At 41.3% G+C, this 27278-nt stretch overlaps 1 protein-coding gene across 3 annotated transcripts in view; it reads left to right on the top strand.

Annotated features, from left to right (window-relative positions):
• The first annotated feature begins 271 nt into the window (after window positions 1-271).
• SYCE3 (synaptonemal complex central element protein 3) overlaps window positions 272-27278 on the top strand; it is a 30432-nt gene continuing 3425 nt past the window's right edge. The window contains exons 1-2 of one of the 3 annotated variants that reach the window (XM_070453605.1): window positions 272-379; window positions 10593-10701. In XM_070453605.1, the coding sequence (XP_070309706.1) occupies window positions 10593-10701 (109 nt within the window). In that variant the 5' untranslated portion in view covers window positions 272-379. The other 2 variants (XM_070453604.1, XM_070453606.1) reach the window with 2 other exon arrangements.

The following is a 27278-nucleotide window of genomic DNA, read 5'->3' as shown; positions in this document are numbered from 1 at the left end:
TCCCATCAGAACGGGGGTGTCCCCCTCTCAACTGAGCTTTGCCCTGACTCAACTCCAGCCACCCCTCAATCCATGCACGCCGCTCCTTTGAGATGAACCCACTTTTGCAACCAGCCAGGGCAGCCCCGCCCCTTCCGCCCTCAGCGACCAGGCAAAGGGACCTCAAGGCCGGGACTTGGGACCAGCCTCAGGCGCGCGTAGGCAAGTGCTCGTAGCCCCGCCCCTTCCGCTCCAGGAGACAGCCAATGAGAGCCAGAGGTCAGCTCCGGGGGCAGGTCTGGTAACGGAAAGGGGAGGGGCATCACTCTGAGGAGAGGCCTCATGCCGCAGGCGGCAGAGGTGGGTAGCTGAGCAGGACCCGAGCGCAGGCAAGCGGGAGGTGAGAAGGCCCGGCCCGCCTGGGGGTCCCGTACTCTCCCCTGGTGCCCCAACCCCCAAGCCACGGCATCCCACGAGGTGCTCACCGTCTGACGCCAGACCAAAGGTGTGGCAACTACCAGTTCCTCACCCTGGGTCACCTCATCCTGAGTCTCCTCACCAGTCTCCTCACTCCTCACCTGGGTCCCTTCACCCCGTCTCCTCGCCCCTCACAACTGGCCCCTCTCCGGAGTCTCCTCACCTAGCCCCGCCCCTCACCCGCACCTACCGCAGATCCTCACACTGCAAGTCCTTAACTCCATACATGTGAGCCGCTCACCCGTTACCTCACACCTGGACTCACATCACACACCTCGAATTCCCTCACATCTGCACACCAGGCGTGGTCTCCAGATACCCCAGTACCACCGCCCAGAACATCACTCACACATTCTATTCCCATGCTGTTCACGCCACCACCACCACCACCACCACCACCACCACACACACACACACACCCCGCAGAGAATCTCTGATCCAAGTACCCCTCTCATCCTCTCACATTTCTCACTCCAGCAAGGCTCTCAGACTCCATTAAAGTTCTTACTGGGCAAGACCCCCAGGCCCTTGCAATTCTTTTGCCTCTGAATTCCTCAGTCCCCAGGACCTACATTCCCTATGCCTTCAAACCCTAAGGTGATCCCTCAGTCCCTTCCCAGCCCCACTTTCCCTCTGCCCACCTAACCCCCACAGTCGGCTCTTACCCTTATTTTCCTGGGCTTTGGCACTGTCCCAGGTCTCCTCTCCATCCTCAACCTGCTGTCATCCTAGACAACCTCCCAGAAAGGAATGCATGGACCTTAATCCCATGGTCTTCTTCTTCCACTTCAGCTCTTTTCCTGGATCTAGTTTCCAGACCTTTCCCTCCTCTGAGATCCAAGGTTACTCTTCCCACAGGCTCCATCCTTCTAGCTGCCTCATGCTCTATCCCCCAGTCTACCTGCCCTTCAACTCCATGTCCCTTGAAGCCTCTGCTTTGTATCCACCTCCATCTTACACACTGCTTCCTTGTGCCTCCACCACCCACACGTTGAACTCCCAGGCCAGTTACACTTCATCCTGAGGATACTATGCAGCCATGTGACCTCAGTCATACTACCACTGCTTCTCTGCTGCGTGTCTGTGTGCCTCTAGTGAGGCACAGAGTTCTGCCAAACCTTTATCCTTCTCCTCAAACCAAGATAGTCTATTTTTGGGGTGAGGGGGAACCTTTTTTTTTTTTTTTTTTCTTCTGGAGGGGGAACCTTTTTTATTGCTATCCATAGGCAAGCTAGAGACTTCAACTTTGAACATGGACTACCTGGACACTTACCTACCATACTGCACCGTTATCTCTTTACTTTCCCTTACCTTCATAGGGTTAGGTGACCCTTTTCCTGTCTGAGACCAGTCCCTGCACAATCAGTGACCCTTTCTCCTTAGTCTTCAGCCTAGTGGAGGCTACTCTCTGGTTTTGGTGTGTGGGCTTCTCATTGCATTGGCTTCTCTTGTTGTAGAGCATAGGCGCTAGGGCTCTCAGGCTTCAGTAGTTGTGGCACTTGGGATCTAGAGCATGTGGGCTCCAGTAGTTGAGGCTCTGACTCTAGAGTGCAGGCTCAGTAGCTGCGGCACATAGGCTTACTTGCCCCTTGGCATGTGGAATCATCCATGACCATGAATCGAGCCCATGTCCCTTACATTGGCAGGCAAGCTCTTAACCACTGGACCACTAGGGAAGTCCAGTTGTCTGTCTCTCTTGACTAGAATGAAAACTCCACAAGGGCAAGTTATTATCTGTTTTGTTTGGTGAAGTATTCCTAAGCACCTAAAACAACGTCTGATATTCAATAAATATGACTATTTTTTGACTACATGAATTAATTGGCCCTTTCTTCCTCTCTTCTGTTGGCTTTAAGTACACACTTCCCAGTTCCCTACATTTCTGACTGCTTATCAGAGCCTTTTATGGTCTTGTTTCCTTCTTAAGTGCTGATTTTTTGTTGGTGTGTTTTATTTGGCTGCACTGGGTCATAGTTGCAGCATGTGGGATCTAGTTTTCTGACCAGGGATTGAACCCAGGCCCCCTGCGTTGGGAGTGTGGAATCTTAGCCACTGGACCACCAGGGAAGTCCCAGTGCTAATGTTTTTAAGGGCTTCTTCCTAGTCCATTTTCTCTTTTCCCTTTATATATTCACTGTGAATGATTTCATCTCTTCCTATGATTTAACCACCATCAATTCTTTTATTTTCAGCTTAACCTCTTCCTAGGATTCTAATCTTATTTTTCAGGTGTTTGTTGAATAGCTTTGCTTGGATCCCTGATAAGCACCACACACTCAAGCTGCCCCAAATTGAACTCAATAGCTTCCCCAACCCATCCCTTCACCTCCATTCTTTCTCCTCCTTTGCACCAGTCATCCTGATAGTCATTCTCAAAACCCCCCACTGTATTGTCTGAGGCAACTGGGAGTAAATGTAGTGCTATGGAGCTCTTATCTCCCAGACAAGGCTAAGTTTCAATCTAACATTTCAAATAGTAGAATGATAAAACCATGAAGGCAAGAGAGAGCATGATGTGTTCAGCTTTCTCAATGACGTGGCTATGATGGCCTTTTTATAGGATAAGGCTTTGGTTAGAAACTGAGCAAGAACATTTGGCTGAATGACTATTGCAATTCATAGAATCTTGCTTCACAAGTTTCTTTTTACCAAACTGACTTCCTAGATGACAAGATGGTGTATTTATTTTTTTAATCCTTATTTTTCGTGGTACTGCTTGACATATGGTAGGTACCCAGATTTGCAAAATTATGTATTTAATATGACTGAAGCCTAGGATATATATGAGGACATGGCTCAATACTGATAAGTGTGAGCTTTGGTGACTTCAAAGGCTTTATTTAAACAGAAAAGACTATTTGAATGTTTGTTGTTGTCGTTCAGTTGCTAAGTCGTGTCCAACTCTCTGCAACCTTATGGACTATAGCACACCATGTTCTGCTATCCTCCACTGTCTCCTGGAATTTGCTCAAATTCATGTCCATTGAGTCAGTGATGCTGTCTAACCATCTCATTGTCTGTTGCCCCCTCCTCCTTCTGGCTTCAATCTTTCCCAACATCAGGGTCTTTCTAATGAGCCGGCTCTTTGTATCAGGTGGCCAAAGTATTGGAGCTTCAGCTTCAACAGTCCTTCCAATGAATAGTCAGGGTTGATTTCCTTTAGAGTTGACTAGTTTGATCTCCTTGAAGTCCAAGGGACTCTCAAGAGTCTTCTCCAACACCACAGTTCAAAAGCATCAATTTTTCAGCACTCAGCCTTCTTTATGATCCAACTCTCATGTCTATACATGACTGCTGGGAAAACCATACTTTTGACTGTATGGACTTTTGTCAGTAAAGTGAATGTTTACTTTGATTTTAAAAATTAATATTTATTTTTTAAAGTTACTCATCTAAAATTCTAGTCTTATAAATAAACAATCTAATAAATTAAAATTAGATTAAAATTAAATTAGATTGTTTATTCTAAATAAGACTATCTTATTCTAAATTTTTAATCTTATTCTACCTCTAGTATATTTTTTATAATAATTTAATGTTTTTGTTCCAGTTGCAGACTTAAATTACAAACTTAATGTACTCTATTTCTTTAAATACCTCAATTGTCTTAATAATAAACTTTCCTGTCTTCTTATATATTCTTATAAAAATCATAAATAAAACTCTTAAATATGATAAATCTCAAGTTCTCTTAAATGTCCTAGAACTCCTATAAACTTACTAAGATTTTGACTTAAAATTACAGGCATAGTCAGTTTCACATTTTAAACTCCAATGACAAAGCTGACCAAATTCTCATAAGCATTCAAATGCATGTAATATCAGAGTCATAGTACAGATATCCCTTGCTTTGCAAAATTCACTTTATACCACTTTGCTTTTATGAAAAACCTGCTGCAGTACCAGTTTTACTAACAAAGAGAAATCTGAAGAGGATTTTCTCTTTTATGGGGGAAAAAAAAGGTGAAAAATAGAAGTAGCATCCAGGATTTTGTTTTGCAACAAGTCCTATAGAGGCAGTATGCACCCCAAACAGTGAGAGTGGCAACGCCAAGCTCATTATCCAGGAGCTACACTCTGCTTCTCAGCACCAAGGTGTCACAGCTTTGAGCTCTGTGAGCATCTATGCTTTATCTTGATTTATTTTGTGTATTTGTTAGCAATATGTGTCTTGAGGTAACTGCTTCTTTGCCTTATGCCATTTTGGTTTATGAAAGATTCTACACACACTCTACTTTTGGACAAGGAGGAAACCTGTAGTTTTATGCTTTTAATATTTCTTATTTTAATTTCCTTCCTTCCTTCCCAGAATTATAATTATTCACCCATATGATTTTTAGGGTTTCATTATCTTATACTTTTATTTATTTTTAAATTGAAGTATAATTGATTTACAATATCATGTTATTTTCAGGTATACAGCATAGTGATTCAATTTTATGTACATATATTTATATCTATTTTTAGATTGCTTTCCTTATAGGTCATTACAAAATATTGAGTATAGTTCCCATTGTCTTGTGCCTTTTAGAACTGTCTTTTCAGCTTGTTGAGATGTCATTACGATCAGAGGACACCGCTGGGGTTCAGTAACCCTCTAACAGTCTGCACTTGGCTTCCAGATCATTACTCTCCTGTTTCTCCTACCTCTGTGGCCCTTCTTCCTCAGCCTTTTAGGCTGGTTCCTTTGCATCTTCCCAGTCTTGATTGAGCCACTACTCCATCTGTGTTTTCTCCCTTGATCTCACCCATTCTTATGTCTTTAAATATCATCTGTATGCTTATGACTCCCACATTTCTATCTCTCCCTTGAATTCATTTATTCAGCTGCCTACTCGTATTCCCACTTGGATGCCTCATGAGCATCTTAATATGTTCAAACCTGGATAATTTCTTTCTGATGCAAACTAGCTTCTTCCGGTCTTCCCCATCTCAGTTAATGGTACCACCATTTCTGGTTGCCCAATCAAATGCCTTAGGATTGTCCCTAACTCCACTTTGACTCATTAGCAAATCTTTTCTGCCCTCCCCCGGTCCTCCTTCATGCTACTTCCTACAGTCCTATGCTGATCTGAGCTGTTATTATCTCAGTTCAATTCAGTTCAGTAGCTAAGTCATGTCCAACTCTTTGTGACCCCATGGACTACAGCATGCCAGGCTTCCTTGTCCATCACCAACTCCCAGAGCCTGCTCAAACTCATGTCCACCGAGTCGATGATGCCATCCAACCATCTCATCCTGTGTCATCCCCTTCTCCTCCTGCCTTCAGTATTTCCCAGAATCAGGGTCTTTTCCAATGAGTCAGTTCTTCACATCAGGTGGCCAAAGTATTGGAGTTTCAGTTTCAGCATCAGCCCTTGCAATGAATATTTAGGACTGATTTCCTTTAGGATTGATTGGTTTGATCTCCTTGCAGTTCAAGGGACTCTCAGGAGTTTTCTCCAGCACCAGCACCATAGTTTGAAAGCATCAGTTCTTCGGCACTTAGCCTTCTTTATGGTTCAACTCTCATATCCATACATGACTACTAGAAAAACCATAGCTTTGACTAGACAGACCTTTGTTGGCCAAGTGATGTCTCTGCTTTTTAATATGCTGTCTTGTTGGTCATAGCTTTTCTTCCAAGGAGCAAGCATCTTTTAATTTCATGGCTGCAGTCACCATCTGCAGTGATTTTGGAACCCAAGAAAATAAAGCTTCTCACTGTTTCCATTGTTCCCCCATAAAGTGATGGGACCAGATGCCATGATCTTAGTTTTCTGAATGTTGAGTTTTAAGCCAACTTTTTCACTCTCCTCTTTCACTTTCATCAAAAGGCTCTTTAGTTCTTTGCTTTATGCCATATGGGTGGTGTCATCTGAGTATCTGAGGTTATTGACATTTCTCCCAACAATCTTGATTCCAGCTTGTGCTTCCTCCAGCCCGCATTTCGCATGATGTACTCTGCATATAAGTTAAATAAGCAGGGTGACAATATACAGCCTTGACGTACTCCTTTTCCTATTTGGAACCAGTCTGTTGTTGCATGTCCAGTTCTAACTGTTGCTTCCTGACCTGCATACAGGTTTCTCAGGAGGCAGGTCAGGTGGTCTGATATTCCCATCTCTTTCTGAATTTTCCACAGTTTATTGTGATCCGCACAGTCAGAGGCTTTCACATAGTCAATAAATCAGAAATAGATATTTTTCTGGAACTCTCTTGCTTTTTTGATGATCCAGCGGATGTTGGCAACTTGATCTTTGGTTCCTCTGCCTTTTCTAAAACCAGCTTGAACATCTAGAAGTTCATGGTTCACATACTGCTGAAGCCTGGCTTGGAGATTTATGAGCATTACTTTACTAGTGTGTGAGATGAGTACAATTGTGCGGTAGTTTGAGCATTCTTTGGCATTGACTTTCTTTGGTATTGGAATGAAAACTGATCTTTTCCAGTCCTATGGCCAGTGCTGGGTTTTCCATATTTGCTGGCATATTGAGTGCAACACTTTCACAGCGTCATCTTTCAGGATTTGAAAGAGCTCAACTTGAATTCCATCACCTCCACTAGCTTTGTTTGTAGTGATGCTTCCTAAGGCCCATTTGACTTCTCATTCCAGGATGTCTGGCTCCAGGTGAATGAGCACACCATCATGGTTATCTGGGTCATGAGGATCTTTTTTGTACAGTTCTTCTGTGTATCCTTGCCACCTCTTCTTAATGTCTTCTGCTTCTGTTTGGTCCATACCGTTTCTGTCCTTTATTGAGCCCGTCTTTGCATGAAACGTTCCTTTGGTATCTCTAATTTTCTTGAAGAGGTCTCTAGTCTTTCCCATTCTATTGTTTTCCTCCATATCTTTGCATGCATCACTGAGGAAGGCTTTCTTATCTCTCCTTGCTATTCTTTGGAACTCTGCATTCAAATGGGAGTATCTCTCTGTTTCTCCTTTGCCTTTAACTTCTCTCTTCTCAGTTTCTCAGCTATTTGTAAGGCCTTCTCAGACAACCATCTCTCACCTCCATTATTCCAATGACCTCCTCATAACTGGTCTCCCTGCCTCCACCCATGTGCATATAAACTGTTCTCAGTCTAGAGATTTATTAACATGAAAATCAGATTATCAACCTCCAGGCCCCCATCTTACTCAAAGAAAAAGCCAAAGTCTTGGCCTATAAGGCCCACCTCAATTTTGCCTCACCATTTTTTTTAACTTTTCTACTACTATTCACTTCACTCTGTCTGTTCCAACTATACCACCCTAGTTGCTCTTCCTCCAACTCATCCAGCAGGCTCCTAGCTCAGGGCCTCTGTTTTTACTATTTGCTCTGCCTGGGATGCCCTTTCCCAACATATCTGTATGACTCATCGTCCTCTCACTTCCTCCAGGTCTGTAGTCAAAATCACTTCAGGAAAGCCTTTCCCCCCACACTTATCTAAAGAACAGTCATTGCTCTATACATATTCTCTCCCACCTTCCATTTCTGGTTGACTTTTTTTCTTTAGTACTTATCCCTCCTTTAATTTATTTCACTTATTAATCTTGTTTATTGTTTCTTCTCCTCACTAGAATATAAATTCCATGAGACCAAGGATTTTAAAGTTTTGCTCAGCACTTTATCTTCAGAATCTAAAATAATGTTCAATAAATAACTGTTGAATGTATGGATAAAATAATATTAGTGAAACTTTATAACTTAATGATTTGAGCAAGCAGTCCACACAACTTAGATATGAATTATGTCATTACCTGTTTCTTTGCTTTCATGTAGGTTTTTGTAACCACCCACATGACAGAATTATTTCATTCCATTTTGTACTTACTTAGCTGTTTTGTAAGAAAACTGTGGAAATTCTTTAACTTTCCAGAGTTTTGTGTTAGCTTCATGGATAGTTTTTCATTACATCTCTTGTAAATACACAACTCTTATAAATTTTAAATAATATCTCATTAAATATTGGATCTCTTAAGGCTTTCAGTTATTTGGTCACATCTTGGAACCAGATGAGAATAGTGGCAGTGAGGAGTTAGATTATGAAGGATCTTATATCTATAGTAAAGAGAGAAATAGGAGCTATTGAAGGATTTCAAGCAATGTGACATGGCTAGTTTTGCATGTTAAGAAAGGTCACTCTGGGGGTGAATTGGAAAATAGATTGGACATGAGGAAGCTGCAAGCAGGGAGACCAGTTACAATTCTAGGAAAATAGTCCAAATGAAAGATGAAGAGAGCCTGTACCATTAGGTCCAAGCTTTATATTTTCAGCTCCAACCTATCTCCTGAACTCCAGGCTGTTGTATTCAACTGCCTATTTGTATCTCCAATTGGAGGCCTGGCTTCCCTCATAGCTCAGTCAGTAAAGAATCTGCCTGCAATGCAAGAGACCCAGGTTCGATTCCTGGATTGGGAAGATCCCCTGGAGAAGGAAATGCCAATCTACTCCAGTATTCTTGCCTGGAAAATCCCATGGACAGAGGAGCCTGGCGGGCTACAGTCCATGGGCTCACAAGAGTCAGACACGACTTAGCGGCTAAACCACCAATAGGCATCCCATAGTAGTAACACGTTCAAAATGGAGCACCTGGAAATTCCCTGATGGGCCAACAGTTAAGACTCCGTACCCCCTCTACAAGGGGCATGGGTTCATTTCCTGATTGAGGCACTAAGATCCCGCACGCAGCACTGTGCAGCAGCTCCCCCTCAAAAAAATAGAGCACCTGGTTTACCTTCTAATCTGCTCCTCTCCTGGCCTTCCCCATTTCCATTAACAACACCACCATCTATCAAGTTGTTCTCTTCAAAATTAGGGGTCATTTTAATTTCTCTCTTCCCATCAGTTGCCCCTGCAAACCTTGACATAAGTCCTCTACCCAATTCTGTTGGCTCATCTTCCACAACATAACCAGAACACTTCACTTCTCAATATTGATAGTATCACTGAAGTCCAAGTGCTGTCATCTCTAGACCACTTTAGTGCTCTCTTGACTAATAGATCTTCCCACTCTTTCCTCCTCTCAATTTCCTGCAGCAGTCCATTTGCCAGACAGCAGCTGAAGTCTGCTGTTACCTTAAAACATAATCACATGATCCCCTGCTTCCTCCATCTCCAGTGGCTTTTCCTCACTCTCAAAATAAAAGCAAAATTCTTGACTACTTAGTTGATTTCATGTCCTATCACTCTTCTCCACAGCCCCATTCTTTATTCCTTAAAACACACCAGGGCGGCTCTCACCTTTTCTTGAGCCATTCCCTCTGTCTAGAACTCTTCCCCTCGATCTTCAGAAGACAACTCCTTTTTATCTTTCAAGTGGCAGCTCAAATGTCACTACATCAGAAAGGACTTCTCTGACTTTACAGGCCAAAGCATCACTCCTCTGAAAAAGTCTTCTTTATTACACCATCCTTTTTATTTTCTTTGTAGCAGTGACCACAAACTCAAGGTATCTTTATGAATCTGTTAACTTGGCTATTTTCAGTCTCTCCCCCTAGAATGGAAACTCCATGACTGCATCCAGTCTGTTTGAATCCTCAGATACACTACAGTGTCCCCATAACCATAGCAGATGTCTGGCACTTAGCAGATCCCCAGTAAAGCTGTAATCAATGGTGTATAATGAAGTGGACCTCTATTAAAGCAGCAGCCTTGGAGACCAGAAGGAAGGCACTGATAGAAGAGACTTCAAAGAGCTGGATCAGGCTATGATCTCCACAAGAGCAGGGTTCAGTTCCATGGTGGCTTTCAAGCACAATCCTTCCTGACCAATAGATGATGTAATGTTTATTCCATGAGAAAATGAAATTGGTGAGTCTTAGTGACCCCTTAGGTCAGGAAGGGGCTTCACTTGTGTCTCAGACAGTAAAGAATCCACCTGCAAAGGAGGAGACCGGGGTTCAATCCCTGGGTCCGGAAGATCCCCTGGAGAAGGGAATAGATACCCACTCCAGAATTCTTGCCTGGAGAATTCTATGGACAGAGGAGCCTGGTAGGCTACAGTCCACGGGGTTGCAAAGAGTCAGATACAACTAACTCTTTAGGTCAGGAAGATAAGAGGAGTTAAAGACAACGTAAGTTTTCTGGCTTGGGTACCCAGCTGTGAGTAGTGGAGCTAGAATTGAAACATGAATCTGTCTCACTGCATCTTCTTTCTGTGCACTTCCTAGATGGCTGATTCTGACCCTGGGGAAAGAAACTATGACAACATGCTGAAAATGCTGTCAGACCTGAATAAAGACTTGGAAAAGCTGTTGGAAGAGATGGAAAAAATCTCAGGTAGGATATTTTTCCAGTCAGGGTACCTTCCTCCTTTCCAAGAGCTCAAATTCTCCGTATACTTCCAAGCTCAAATCAAGTACCTCCTCAATCAGGTCTTCCCTGACTACTTTTCAACTTATTCACCATGTGACTACTTGATTTTATGCTAACCACTGAATATTGCCTTGAATTGTTTTCTGATTATTTTTGTGTGTTTGCATCTTATTTCAGCAAATGGACTATTATCTTCTTGAGGGCAGAAATAGTAACTTTTGTAACTGGGCACACAGTACCATGAAGAACTAATAAAGTGTTAGTCGCTCAGTCATGTCCGACTCTCTGTGACACCATGGACTGTAGCCCACCAGGCTCCTCTGTCCATGGGGTTTCTTGGGCAAGAATACTTGAGTTCTTCTCCAGAAGCAGCAATAGAATTGAACTAATTTCTCCATTTTTGGAAAAGAATGTTAGTCTGTTATTTTATTTAACATGTTTCCACTAAGCAGTAACTAGCAGTGGTAGTGATACAATTATAATTTCTTTAATTTGTTCTTTACCAGTTCGGAATATATGTAATTCTTAAAATTGTGTGATCCTGTTTTACTTAGAGAAAATCACAATGTGAAACAAATTTTAGAATGCCCAAATACTCTACTTAAATGAAAACAAACTATTTTTAAAGACATTATTAGTTTTTAAGTAATCTCCATTTATCCCAAGTCTTCAGAAAATTTCTACTTAAAAATGTTCTCAATTTTGTGCCCACATACTTGAAAGTTTTATATATACCTTTTTAAAAAGTTCTAGAATTCATTTCCACTATAAGTTGTTTGATTCCTTCAATCTAATTAAATATTCTCTTATTTAACACCATTTACTGAGCACGTATATGTGCTTTTCTAAAAATACAAAGTTGAATGAAGATGCTCCTTCTTGAGAAGTGAGGAAGGACCAGAAACAGACATCAAGATAACTAATTATATTTAAACATATAAATTTAAAGCACATTTTAACTTTATGCTAAAATAAAGCTATAGTCTGGCAAATGCTAATTGTGATGTACACCAGGTACTGGGGAAGGAGCAGAGGAGAGGCAGACTTCTTGGGAAGGCACATGAGGCTTTGAACAAAGCAGAGCATTAGAGAAGGAGTAGGCATTGGACAGGGGAGGTCGGTCCTGTGAGCAGAGAAGAGGGGCTGTCCAGGAAAAGAAATAGCTAAGGCTGTGTGCCTGTGAGGAAAACACTGGCATAGTCAAGAAGTCAGAGTAGCGCATGAGATTCACAACATAGCAGGCCAAAAAGAAGAGGCTGAAAGGTGGGCAGAAACGTCTCTAATGCAGTGTCAAGTTAAAGAGGCTTACCTTTCTTATGAAGTGATAGGGAGCCATTTGGAATTTCGAGGAAGTCAGTTGCCTTTTAGAAAGATAGCTCTGGTAACAGTGTGAGAGGTGGTTCAGAAAGGAAAGATTGGAGCAGGAAGGCCAATTAGGCAGGTTTTCCAGAACTAAAGGCTGAAAAGGAGCTGGCCTTAACACAAGCTTGACACTGAAAACAAGAAGAAAATAGCTGATTTCTGTGATAGAATGTCTTATTGATTTGTAAGAGCTCTTTCTGTATTAAGACTCTTAGGTACTTGTTCAAAATTGTAGGAAATATTTTTTCCAGTTTGTCATTTTCCTTTAATTTTGTATATGACGCTTCAGTGAGCAGAAGTCTTACGTAGTAAAAATGTATTGATATTTTCCTTTCTGATTTATTCCCATTGCTTCAATGCTTAGAAAATCCTTCCCTAGTTCAAGATCAATGAAACAGTCACATATTTTCCTCTACTTCGTGGTTTTAGTGTCTTTTTTTTTTTAAACATTTAATTCTAAACTATCTGGTATGCGAAAGGAACCAAGCTTGTACTGCAGTTTTATTTAGATTCACTGGAATCTCTCTTTTAGGCAAATATTCCAACAGTAATTAAGGTGATAGGTAAGTAAGTTATTCAGTTCAGTCGCTCAGTCATGTCCGACTCTTTGTGACCCCATGGACTGCAGCACGCCAGGCTTCCCTGTCCATCACCAACTCCTGAAGCTTGGTCAAACTCATGTCCATAGAGTTGGTGATGCCGTCCAACCATCTCATCCTCTGTCATCCCCTTCTCCTCCTGCCTTCAATATTTCTCAACATCAGGGTCTTTTCCAGTGAGTCACTTCTTCGCATCAGGTGGCCAAAGTATTGGAGTTTTAGTTTCTGTATCAGTCCTTCCAATGAATAGTCAGGACTGATTTCCTTTAGGATGGACTGGTTGGATCTACTTGCAGTCCAAGGGACTCTCAAGAGTCTTCTCCAACACCACAGTTCAAAAGCATCAATTTTTCAATGCTCAGCTTTCTTTGTGGTCCAACTCTCACATCTATATGTGACTACTGGAAAAACCATAGCTTTGACTAGATGGGCCTTTGTTGGCAAAATAAAATAATGTCTCTGCTTTTTAATATGCTGTCTAGGTTGGTCATAGCTTTTTTTCCAAGGAGCAAGCATCTTTTAATTTCATGGCTGCAGTCACCGTCTGCAGCAATTCTGAAGCCCACTGTTTCCATTGTTTCCCCATCTATTTGCCATGAAGTGATAGAACCGGATGTCATGATCTTCGTTTTTTGAGTGTTGAGTTTTAAGCCAGCTTTTTCACTCTCCTCTTTACCTTCATCAAGAGGCTCCTTAGTTCCTCTTTCTGCCATAAGGGTGGTGTCATCTGCATATCTGAGGTTACTGATATTTCTCCCTGCAGTCTTGACTCCAGCTTGTGCTTCAGCCAGCCCAGCATTTCGCATGATGTACTCTGCATAGAAGTTAAATAAGCAGAGTGACCATGTACAGCCTTGACGTACTCCTTTCCCAATTTGGAGCCAGTCTGTTGTTCCATATTTAGTTCTAACTTTGCTTCTTGACCTGGATACAGATTTCTCAGGAGGCAGGTAAGGTGGTCTGGTATTCCCAGCTCTTTAAGAATTTTATACAGTTTGTTCTTATCCACACAGTCAAAGGCTTTGACTTAAGTTATTAAGTGATAATAATTAAGTTGATATTACTAAGGTAATCATGTTGTATTAAAAAACAAATGCTCTCTCACCTTAGAGATGAGGTTGACAGGTATTTATATTGGGAACAAGTCACAGAAAAAACTTAGCTTTGATGATTTTTTAAAATTTGTCTTTGAAATTTTCTAAGTAAAAACTGAAATTGTTTGATACATTCAGCTATTGAATTCAAGCAGCTGCACATCTTGGAAGGCTTTTGTACTTTCTTTCTCACAGAAATGAAACAAATGTAGCCTGCATCTACTTGGCATGAATGAGGTTTCTATTGTGCATGATTCCACATCCCCTCCCTTTGGTGCTTTTCCACATCACATTCCTTGAACTGGTATAAGGTCCATTATTTTCCCTTTAGGTTATTCTTTCCTTCACTTTAGTTGCACATATTTTCCTCTTTTTATAACCCTATTTTTATATAAATATTCTGCACATCTGTCTAATTTGGGGGGCAATCAAATCTTATAAAAACTTTCTGTAACAATTTATCAGCTGATAAAAGTATGTTTTTATCCACATATAAGCAACCACAGATTAAATAGTATTAAAATGTTTTATAAAGTTTACCTTTTGTAGTTTCTTTTTTTTTTCCATTTTTATTAGTTGGAGGCTAATTACTTTACAGTATTGTAGTGGTTTTGCCATACATTGACATGAATCAGCCATGGATTTACATGTATTCCCCATCCCGACCCCCCCTCCCACCTCCCTCTCCACCCGATCCCTCTGGGTCTTCCCAGTGCACCAGCCCTGAGCACTTGTCTCATGCATCCAACCTGGGCTGGTGATCTGTTTCACCCTTGATAATACACATGTTTCGATGCTGTTCTCTCTAAACATCCCACCCTCGCCTTCTCCCACAGAGTCCAAAAGTCTGTTCTGTACATCTGTGTCTCTTTTTCTGTTTTGCATATAGGGTTATCGTTACCATCTTTCTAAATTCCATATATATGCGTTAGTTTACTTTATTGATCTTTATCTTTCTGGCTTACTTCACTCTGTATAATGGGCTCCAGTTTCATCCTTTTATAGTTTCTTAAAGTCAATAATTTATCCTTGGGCCCATGGATTCAAATCTAATAGTTGAGAACACTAAAATATTTTTCTACCTGAAGCGTAAGCAACAGAACTATTTTGTCATAGTGTCCCTAGGACAGGTTAAGACAAATATTGTTGAAAGAAGTAACATGATTTTAGACAAGGATGTATCTCACAACCTTACCCTTTAGGTTAAATTTAAAATGAAGCCCAACACATAAGTCTTTAGCCTCTGTTGCCCCTGGGAAGGCTCTTGCCCAATTTTTCCAGTGACCACACAGGCCAAGTAAAATCACCAAAGAAGCAATCATCAATTATCAAAAGCACCAACGAGCAAATAAATGTAAATATGCATGTTTATATAAATATATATGCTATATGCATATTTTAAACAATATTAAAAAGCCAAATCCTCTTGACTTCAAGGCTTAAAGTTTCTCTTTTTGTTCTCTTTAAGTCAAATCATGACCTAGGATAAATTTCCCAGTACAAGTTTAGCTGTACGCCTTATGAGAGTGAGCCCTGAGAATGCATAAAATTTCTCAGGTAGGAGAAGAGATTCTAACTTGGTTTCTCACCTCTGCCCCAAATCTATCCCATCCTGTCCTATTAGTTGAGAAGTGATTTCTTTATTACTCATGAAGTTTTTTACATATAGTAGGGCAGAGATAGCTAAGCTGTTTTACAATATGTTAGGTTTTTGGTTTATCACACTAGTTTCATTATTATTAATCAGTAAGTTCCCCCTTCATTATTCTTTCTTTTTTTCCCTTTTCTCACTTGTTTATTCTCCAGATGAATAATTGATTCATTTAATATTTTATTTGGAATTGTGTTTAGTGTATAGGTTTACTATACACTAATATGGAAAGAATGATATCTTTTTCAAAAATACTTACTTGGCTGAGTCAGGCTGTAGCTGCGGCATGCAGGGTCTTTCACTGTGACACATGGGCTCTTCCCTGTGGCCTGAGGGCTCTCTAGTTGGGTGGCCCATGGGCTCCAGAGCACACAGGCTCCAGTAGTTGCGGCTCAAGGGTTTAGTTGCCTTGCAGCATGTGGAATCTTAATTCCCTGACCAGAGATTGAACCTGTATCTCCTGCATTGGAAGAAGGATTCCTAACCACCGGATGACCAGGAAAGTCCTGAATAAGACGTTTTAACATTAAGTATTCTCAGGTAGGCTTCCCTTATGGCTCAACTGGTAAAGAATCTGCCCGCAATGTGGGACACCTGGATTCAATCCCTGGGCTGGGAAGATCCCCTGGAGAAGGGAAAGGCTACCCACTCCAGTATTCTGGCCTGGAGAATTCCGTGGACTGTATAGTCCATGGGGTCGCAAAGAGTCAGACATGACTGAGCGAGCTTTCACTTCACTTCACTTCAGTTCATTCTCAGGTAGAAATGTGGTATTTCTCCCTAATTATTCAAATATTCTTTAACATGTCTCAAAGGATTTTGCAATATTTTTCTCCAGATTTCTTGCCTTCAAGTTTTATTTTTCTAGTTTTATTGAGATATAATTGATGTGTAATATTGTATACATTTAGGTTGTATAACATACGAGGTACCAGGGGATATGTTTATTTGTTCAAACAACAAAAACACATCTGTAGCAGCACTTGCGATTGGTGTCACCTCCTGATGGAGTTTACACAAATCCACTGTCATTCTCTCTAAGATTTGTTTTGTGTCCAGGCCAGATAGGCAAGTGGAATGAAACTGTGGTGGGAACTACCTCCTGTGTCTTTCAAGTTGTTAATTGCAGTAATTATCTCTGCAGTCCCTTCAGGAGTGCAGTGTGGCTTTTAGTTTACTACTTTCACACGTAGAGGCAGTTCTAGTCATCTCCACTTGGTCTTTGCTGCCAAATAACCCTCACTCTGTGGATTAGGGAATAAATGTGGGGATTCTCCCAGTTGTTGAGTATGTATATTTCAATTATGCATCCTGGAACTGGGGAAATTACCACAATATGGGTTCAGAAACCCACTAAACCCACTGTGAGCTAGAACTCCATTGATAACCGAACCTCCATAAGCCCCTCTGCTTACTGGTGAATCACTATGCTGGTAGCAATGTTTTGGGTCCCCAGGAATTTGTGTCAGTTCAGAGCCAGTATCTAGTAATCCCCAGAAAATCTGATTATTTCCCCTTCCCCAAAGTGCACTCTTCAGCCATACTATTGTGGCGTCCCTGTTCCAGAAGCTGATGATCACGTAAAGAAGAAAAATAGCTGAGCAAGTAGTTACAACAGATTTTGATAAGTGTTAAAATGAAAGGCAAAGGAGAAAAGGAAAGAAATATCCATTTGAATGCAGAGTTCCAAAGAATAGCAAGGAGAGATAAGAAAGCCTTCCTCAAACCAGATCTGAAAGAGACATGTGCACCCCAGTGTTCATCGCAGCACTGTTTATAATAGCCAGGACATGGAAGCAACCTAGATGCCCATCAGCAGACGAATGGATGAGGAAGCTGTGGTACATATACACCATGGAATATTACTCAGCCATTAAAAAGAATTCATTTGAATCAGTTCTAATGAGATGGATGAAACTGGAGCCCATTATACAGAGTGAAGTAAGCCAGAAAGATAAAGACCATTACAGTATACTAACACATATATATGGAATTTAGAAAGATGGTAACGATAACCCTATATGCAAAACAGAAAAAGAGACTCAGATGTATAGAACAGACTTGTGGACTCTGGGAGAAGGCGAGGGTGGGATGTCTCAAGAGAACAGCATCGAAACATGTGTATTATCTAGGGTGAAACAGATCACCAGCCCAGGTTGGGTGCATGAGACAAGTGCTCGGGCCTGCTGCACTGGGAAGACCCAGAGGGATTGGGTGGAGAGGGAGGTGGGAGGGGGGACCGGGATGGGGAATACATGTAAATCCATGGCTAATTCATTTCAATGTATGAAAAAAACCACTGCAATGATGTAAAGTAATTAGCCTCCAACTAATAAAAATAAATGGGAAAAAAAAAAAAGAAAGCCTTCCTCAGTGATCCATGCAAAGAAATAGAGGAAAACAATAGAATGGGAAAGACTAGAGACCTCTTCAAGAAAATTAGATACCAAAGGAACGTTTCATGCAAAGATGGGCTCAATAAAGGACAGAAACGGTATGGACCAAACAGAAGCAGAAGATATTAAGAAGAGGTGGCAAGGATACACAGAAGAACTGTACAGAAAAGATCCTCATGACCCAGATAACCATGATGGTGTGCTCACTCCTGGAGCCGGACATCCTAGAATGAGAAGTCAAGTGTGCCTTAGGAAGCATCACTACAAACAAAGCTAGTGGAGGTGATGGAATTCCAGTTGAGCTATTTCAAATCCTAAATGATGACGCTGTGAAAGTGCTGCACTCAATATGCCAGCAAATTTGGAAAACTCAGCAGTGACCACAGGACTGGAAAAGGTCAGTACTTATTCCAATCCCAAAGAAGGACAATGAATGTTCAAACTATTGCACAATTACACTCATCTCACATGCTAGCAAAGTAATGCTCAAAATTCTCCAAGCCAGGCTTCAACAGTACATGAACTGTGAACTTCCAGATGTTCGAGCAGGATTTAGAAAAGGCAGAGAAACCAGAGATCAAATTTCCAACATCTGCTGGATCATAGAAAAAGCAAGAGAATTCCAGAGAAACATCTACTTCTTTGTTAATTACACCAAAGCCTTTGACTGTGTAGATCACAACAAACTGTGGAAAATTCTTCAAGAGATGACCAGACCACCTTACCTACCTCCTGAGAAATCTGTATGCAGGCCAAGAAGCAACAGTTAGAACCAGACGTGGAACCAAAGACTGGTTCCAAATTGGGAAAGGAGTACGTCAAGTCTGTATCTTGTCACCCTGCTTCGCAGAGTACATCATTCGAAATGCCAGGCTGGATGAAATGCAAGCTGGAGTCAGGACTGTAGGGAGAAATATCAATAAGCTCAGATAAGCAGATGACACAACCCTTATGGCAGAAAGCAAAGAGGAACTAAAGAGCCTCTTGATGAAAGTGAAAGAAGAGAGTGAAAAAGCTGGCTTAAGGCTCAGCATTCAAAAAAAGAAGATCATGGCATCTGGCCCCATCACTTCATGGTAAATAGGCGGGGAAACAATGGAAACATTGAGAGACTTTATTTTCATTCTTTTTTCTTTTCCCAAACATTTTATTTTATTTTAATTATTTATTTTAATTGGAGGCTAATTACTTTACAATATTGTAGTGGTTTTTGCCAAACATTGACATGAATCAGCCACAGGCCCACATGTGTTCCCCATCCAGAACCCCCCCTCCCACCTCCCTCCCCATCCCATCCCCCAGGGTCATCCCAGTGCACCAGCCCTGAGCACCCTGTCTGATGCTTTGAACCTGGACCAGCAATCTGTTTCATATATGATAATATACACATTTCAATGCTACCTTCTCAAATCATCCCACCCTCACCTTCTCCCACAGAGTTTAAAGACTGTTCTTTACATCTGTGTCTCTTTTGCTGTCTCACATATAGGGTCATCATTACCGTCTTTCTAAATTCCATATATATGTGTTAGTATACTGTATTGGTGTTTTTCTTTCTGACTTACTTCACTCTGTATAATAGGCTCCAGTTTCACCCACCTCATTAGAACTGATTCAAATGCATTCTTTTTAATGGCTGAGTAATATTCCATTGTGTATATGTACCACAGCTTTCTTATACATTCATCTGCCGATGGACATCTAAGTTGCTTCCATGTCCTGGCTATTGTAAACAGTGCTGCCATGAACACTGGAGTACACGTGGACAGACTATTTCCTTGGGCTCCAAAATCACTACAGATGGTGACTGCAGCCATGAAATTAAAAGATGCTTGCTCCTTGGAAGAAAAGTTATGACCAACATAGACAGCATATTAAAAAGCAGAGACATTACTTTGCCAACAAAGGCCTGTCTAGTCAAAGCTATGGTTTGTCCAGTAGTCATGTATGGATGTGAGAGTTGGACCACAAAGAAAGCTGAGCGTCAAAGAATTGATGTTTTTGAAATGTGGTGTTGGAGAAGACTCTTGAGAGTCCCTTGGACAGCAAGGAGATCCAACCAGTCCATCCTAAAGGAAATCAGTCCTGACTATTCATTAGAAGGACTAATACAGAAACTGAAACTCCAACACTTTGGCCACCTGATGCGAAGAACTGACCCATTGGAAAAGACCCTGATGCTGGGAAAGAGTGAACGCAGGAGGAGAAGGGTATGACGGAGGATGAGATGGTTGGATGGCATCACCAACTCAATGGACATGAGTTTGACCAAGCTTCGGGAGTTGGTGATGGACAGGGAAGCCTGGCGTGCTGCAGTCCATGGGGTCGCAAAGAGTCAGACACCACTGAGCAACTGAACTGAACTGAAGGCTGAATAATGTACATGGTGCTCTAGGTAGCCAAAGGTGGAACCTAATTTGATATAAAGAGCCAAGAAAGGCCTCCTAGAGTAAATTCTTCTCAACTAAGACTAAAATGTGAGCATGAGTTAGCTGAATGGAAGAGCAAAGGAGAAAACTGAAGAGCTTCTGAATACAGAAATAAGAGCAGGTTTAAAAGGAGATGGGGAAGAGTGAGTTCAGTTATGGATAATGCTGAGTTGGGAGTGCCAGATTTATACAGAGGTGGAGATATTCTATGCACTGTCAAAATATAATCACAGAGTCAGTGTAAATGGTATAATGTGAGATGGTTGGATGGTATCACTGACATGAGTTTGAGCAACAGTTTGAGAACATGAACAAGAACAGCAGTTTGAGCAAACTCTGGGAGATAGTGAAGGACAGGGAAGCCTGGCGTGCTACAGTTCACAGGGCTGCAAAGAGTCAGACTTGACTTAGCAACTGAACACCGCCACCAATATAAATTGGTATGGCCATTATGAAAAACAGCTTGGAGGTTTCTCAAAATATTAAAAATAGAACTACCATATGATCAACAGTTCCTCTTCTGGATATATATCCAGGAAGTGAAGGAAATGACATCAGTATCTCAAAGAGATATCTTCATTTCCATGTTCATTGCAGCTTTATTCACAAATAGCTGAAGTATGGAAACTACCTAGGTGTCTGTTGACAGGTAGAGATATAAAGAAAATGTGACACATTTACATACACACCAGTGGAATGTTCTTCAATCTTAAAAAGAAGGAAATCCTGTCATTTGTGACAACATGGATGATGAATCTGGAGGACATCTTACTAAGTGGAATAAATAAAAGTGTACAGGAAGACCCCCTGGAGGAGGAAATGGCGACCCACCCGAGCATTCTCGCCTGGAGAGTCCCATGGTTGGAGGAGCCTCGCGGGCTGCAGTCCACAGGGCTGAAGAGAGTCAGACAGGACTGTGCGTGCCCACACGCACATTCAGTGGTGTATAGCGCATTCACAATTTTGTGCCACCACCAGCTCCATCTAGTTCTGAAACAGAACAGAACCCTATAGCCCCCGGCATGTCCTCAGCCTGCTTTTTGTCTATGGAAAAACTTTAGCCAAAGAATAAGTATAATCAGAGAGGTGAGAACATGCAGAAACAAAGGAAAACAGTCAAAGGAGACCAAATAATGACAATATACTCACTGAGCACAGCCAAGGACTCCGAGTTCCTCCTCATAGACTTCCTTGGTGGCTCAGACAGTAAAGAGTCTGCCTGCAATGCAGAGACCTGGGTTTGATCCCTTCCCCTTCCAGGGGAAGATCCCCTGGAGAAGGGAACAGTTACCCACTCCAGTATTCTGGCCTGGAGAATTCCACGGACAGAGGAACCTGCCAGGCTACAGTCCATGGGGTCGGAAAGAGTTGGACATGACTGAGCGACTTTCACTTTTATGAGCTATAGATAATATTCTGAGCCATATCCTGTGAGCTGCCTTACAGTTACTGAAACCCCCGCCAGGTGGAAGAAGTTAACTACACTATGACCAGACTGTAGCCGCAACATAAGCTGCCTCAATTCCAATAATTGACCTCAAAAAATGGAGACAAACGGACCCTGAAACTGAAGATTAACTATGCCTAAAATAACCAAGATGATGCTGGTCAGATTACCGATGCCCAATTTCAAGATGACTGTTGGAGTTGACTGTAATTTTTTTTGTGCAGGTAGCTCTCTGTGTCAATAGAAGATCTTGCCCACTGACTGTCAGTCAGGAGGCGTTGGCCTTTGGACAGATGTCTGCCCTCCCCCTTCCCTGGATGCTTGCATCCAGAATAATACAAACTTCCCTTCCCACCAACTTGGCCTCTTTACTGGCTTTTGGACAGCTAGCAGCCAGACTGCAGTTTCAGTAACAGTTCCACAACATTTTCATCACCCAAAAAAGATACTTTTTACCTGTTAAGCAATCACTCCCATTCCTCTCTGTTTCCAGTCTTTGTGGATTTGCCTATTCTGGATATTTCATTTAAAAGAGTCATATAATATGTAGCATTTTGTTTCTGGCTTCTTTTACCTAACATAGTTATTTTCAAGGTTTACCCATATGGTAGCATATATGAGTACTGTATTCCTTTATATGGCTAAATAATATTTCATGTAATCATCCACTGATGTATATTCAAGTTGTGTCCTAACTATTTAACTGTTGGGCTTCCTAGGTGGTGCTAGTGCCAATGCAGGAGAAATGAGAGACATGGGTTCAATCCCTGGTTCGGGGAGATTCCCTGGAGGAGGGTGTGGCAACCCACTCCAGTGTTCTTGCCTGAAGAATCCCATGGACAGAGGAGCCTGGTGGGCTTACAGTCCATGGGGTCACAGAGAGTCGGACACAACTGAAGCGACTTAGCACAACACGCGTTTAACTACTGTGAATAGTGCCACTATGAACGTTCCTATACAGTATTTGTTTGAGTGCCCATTCTCTATTGTTTGGGATACTATCTAGGAGTGGAAATGCTAGGTATGGTAATTCTATGTTTCGCTTTCTGAAGAATCTCAAACTGTTTTACACAATGGTGCCTCATTTTACACTCCCACCAGCAATGTGCAAGTCTCTAATTTCTCCACATCCTCAGCAACACTTGTTACTTTCCAGGCCTTTTTGTTGTTGTTACTGGATTTCTTTTATTGATTTAAAGTAGTTTCTTGTATAGTCTAGACATTAACTCATTATCAATTTTCAGTTCAGCTCAGTTCAGTCGCTCAGTCATGTTCGAATCTTTGGACCCCATGAATCACAGCACGCCAGGCCTCCCTGTCCATCACCAACTCCCGGAGTTTACTCAAACTCATGTCCATCGAGTCGGTGATGCCATCCAGTCATCTCATCCTCTGTCGTCCCCTTCTCCTCCTACCCCCAATCACTCCCAGCATCAGGGTCTTTTTAGGATTGTACAATTCTTCTATCATTTGTATGAAAAATTTGTCCGTGTTGTCCTTAGTTGAAAAAAATATTTTGATAAAAACAAGTTCACCAGGACTTTCCAGGTGATCCAGTGGTTAGGAATCCACCTTCCAGTGCAGGGATGCAGGTTTGATCCCTAGTCAGAGCAACTAAGCCCATGAGTCACAGACAGAGCACCCACGTGCCCCAACTGCTGAGGCCTGCAGGCTCTGGAGCCCGTGTGCCACAGTGAAAGCACCTGTGACCCAACAAAGATCCCGAGTGCCACAGCTACAATGCAGTGCAGCCAAATAAAGAAATGTATTTAAACTATTAAAATACTAATTCACCAATATTTTACCTGATGATCTGTGGTTTTTAAGAAGTCCCTAGGTCACAGATAATCTGCTAAATTTTTATCTGTAAATGTTATTTTTTCTTTCATATTTGTCTTTAATTCATAGGGCATATACTTCTCTTTTTCACTGATTTTTGGTATTACTTTCATCATATACTAAATTCCATATACACTGAGGTCTATCTCTGAATTTATTTTCTTCCATTGGTCTATTGTCTGTACCACACTATTTTTTTTTAAAATTATGCTTTAGGGAATTCCCTGGAGGTCCATTGGTTAAGACTCTGCATGTTCACTGCAGAGCGTGTGGGTTCAATCCCTTGTCAGGGAACTAAGATCCCACAAGCTGCACAGCACAGCTAAATTAATTGATTGATTAAGTTGAATAGGGCTTTATAGGATGTCTTGATATCTAATAGGGTGTATTTCCCCTTTTAACTGCTGTCTTTTTAAAAGTGACTTGACTATTGGACCTTATTCTTTCATATACGCTTTTATAACTTACAAATACTGATAGTTTTACTTCTTATCTTACACCTCTTATTTCTTTTAAATTCTTAAACTCCATTTACCAGCATCTTCAATACCAGCAATATTATTAGAGGCAGCCTTGTTTGATTACCAAAGGAATTTATCCACAGTTTCCCCATTAAGTATAACATTTGCTGTAAGTTTTTGATATATTACCTTTACTAAGTCAAAATGTCTCCTTCTGTTCCTAATTTGTTAGAGTTTTTATTTTCTAAAATCAGAGATAGGTAATAGGTATTAAATTTTGCTAACTGCTTTTTTGTATTAACTGAGCTATTACTATGATTTCCTCCGTTTATTCAGTTCAGTTTAGTTGCTAAGTCGTGTCTGACTCTTTGTGACCCCATAAACCACAGCACGCCAGGCCTCCCTGTCCATCACCAACTCCCAGAGTTTACCCAAACTCATGTCCACTTGAGTCGGTGATGCCATCCAACCACCTCATCCTCTGTCATCCCCATCTCCGCCTGCCCTCAATCTTTCCCAGCATCAAGATCTTTTCAAATGAATCAGCTCTTCACACCAGGTGGCCAAAGTATTGGAGTTTCAGCTTCAACATCAGTCCTTCCAATGAACACCCAGGACTGATCTCCTTTAGGATGGACTGGTTGGATCTCCTTGCAGTCCAAGGGACTCTCAAGAGTCTTCTCCAACACCACAGTACAAAAGCATCAGTTCTTCTGCGCTCAGCTTTCTTTATAGTCCAACGCTCACATCCATACATGATGACTGGAAAAACCATAGCCTTGACTAGATGGACCTTTGCTGACAAAGTAATGTCTCTGCTTTTTAATATGCTGTCTAGGTTCGTCATAACTTTCCTTCCAAGGAGTAAGGGTCTTTTAATTTCATGGCTGCAATCTTTTATTACTTTTTATTACTGTGTTTATTACTTTTTATTACTGTGTTTAATTAAACTGATTGATTTTCTGATAATCAACTATCCTTGAATTTCTTTTAAAAATTCTACTTGATCATAGCATGTTATTTTAACATATTGTTAAATTTGGTTAAATTATATTTAGGATTTTGTGTTTAGTTTCATGTGAGACAGACCTATAATTTTTTTAATATAATCCAGCTTAGGAAAAATTATGTTTTTATTTTTGCTTATCTCTATTATCAGGTTTTCCACAGTGTAACTGAAATGCATTTATCAAATGCTTTTCTTAAAAAGTCATACAGTCAGCCTACCAGTCTTCCCTCTTTTTCTAATTTCTGAAATTACTTATATCTGATAAGAATTAACTGTTCTTCAAAGTTCAGTAGAATTCATCTGAAAAGCCGTCTGGGACCTGAGGTTTGAGAAGGTAGGCCTTCACTATTCACATTTTGAATCGCTCACCCTTTTATTTGCCTGTGACGTGAGTTAGCCTGTGGGCTGTCTTCCTCCCTTTACTGCCTAGCTTGACGGGCCTCAGCGTTCCTGTTTTCTGCTCTTACCTCTTGGGCTGTCAGAATAAATCTGCTTATTGCCTCCCTCATTAGTCCTCCCCTCTCCTACACAGATTTTGGAATACTTTATCTTCATCCTTTACTGAACCCTGTTTCTAGGTGCACATCTTGACCATTAAAAAAAATTTCTGTGTGAGGACCTGAGCCTTCATACCAGGTCGTCGTCAGAGTACATGGGTGAACCCTGACTAGCCTCTCAAAATGTCTGTCCCTCCAGAGATAGGACTAGACTACATATCTCTTCAAGAAAATTAGAGATACCAAGGGAACACTTCATGCAAATATGGGCACAATAAAGGACAGACATGGTATGGACCTAACAGAAGCAGAAAATATTAAGAAGAGGTGGCAAGAATACACAGAAGAACTATATAAAAAAGATCCTCATGACCCAGATAACCACAATGGTGTGCTCACTCACCTAGAGCCAGACATCCTGGAATGAGAAGTCAAGCGAGCCTTAGGAAGCATCACTAAAAACAAAGCTAGTGGAGGGGATGGAATTCCAGCTGAGCTATTTCAAATTCTAAAAAATGATGCTATTAAAGTGCTGCACTCAATATGCCAGCAAATTTGGAAAACTCAGCAGTGACCACAGAACTGGAAAAGGTCAATTTTCATTCCAATCCCAAAGAAAGGCAATGCTAAAGAATATTCAAACTACCACACAACTGCACTCATGTCACACGCCAGCGAAGTAATGTTCAAAATTCTCCATGCTGGGCTTCAACAGTACGTGAACTGAGAACCTCCAGCTGTTCAAGCTGGATTTAGAAAAAGGCAGAGGAACCAGAGATCAAATTGACAACAATGTTGGATCATACAAAAAGCAAGAGAATTCCAAAAAAATGTCTACTTCTGCTTTATTAACTACGCCAAAGCCTTTGACTGTATGGATCACAACAAACTGTGGAACATTCTTCCAGAGATGGGAATACCAGATCATCTTACCTGCCTCCTGAGAAACCTGTATGCAGGTCAAGAAGCAACAGTTAGAACTGGACATGGAACAACAGACTGGTTCCAAATTGGGAAAGGAGTACAACAAGGCTGCATATTGTCATCCTTCTTATTTAACTTCTATGCAGAGTACATCATGCTGGGGTGGATGAAGCACAAGCTGGAATCAAGATTGCTGGGAGAAATATCAATAACCTCAGATATGCAGATAACACCACCCTTATGGCAGAAAACAAAGAGGAACTGAAGAGCCTCTTGATGAAAGTGAAAGAGGAGGAGAGTGAAAAAGCTGGCTTAAAACTCAGCATTCAAATAACTAAAATCATAGCACCCAGTCGCATTTGCCACTTCATGGCAAATAGATGGGAAAACAGTGGAAACAGTGACAGACTTTCTTTTCTTGGGCTCCAAAATCAGTGCAGATGGTGACTGCAGCCATGAAATTAAAAGATGCTTGCTCCCTGGAAGAAAATCTATGACCAACCTAGACAGCATGTTAAAAAGCAGAGACATTACTTTGCCAACAAAGGTCCATCTAGTCAAAGCTATGGTTTGTCCAGTAGTCATGTATGGATGTGAGAGTTGGACCACAAAGAAAGCTGAGCATCAAAGAATTGATGCTTTTGAACTGTGGTGTTGGAGAAGACTCTTGAGAGTCCCTTGGACTGCAAGGAGATCAAACCAGTCAATCTTAAAAATAAAAAATAAAAAATAAAAAATCAGTCCCAAATATTCATTGGAAGGACTGATGCTGAGGCTGAAGCTTCAATACTTTGACCACCTGATGCGAAGAACAGACTCATTGAAAAAGACCC

This window comes from Odocoileus virginianus, chromosome 23 (genome assembly GCF_023699985.2).
Source record: "Odocoileus virginianus isolate 20LAN1187 ecotype Illinois chromosome 23, Ovbor_1.2, whole genome shotgun sequence".
NCBI lineage: Eukaryota > Metazoa > Chordata > Mammalia > Artiodactyla > Cervidae > Odocoileus > Odocoileus virginianus.
This window is presented reverse-complemented; position numbering and strand designations above follow the sequence as displayed.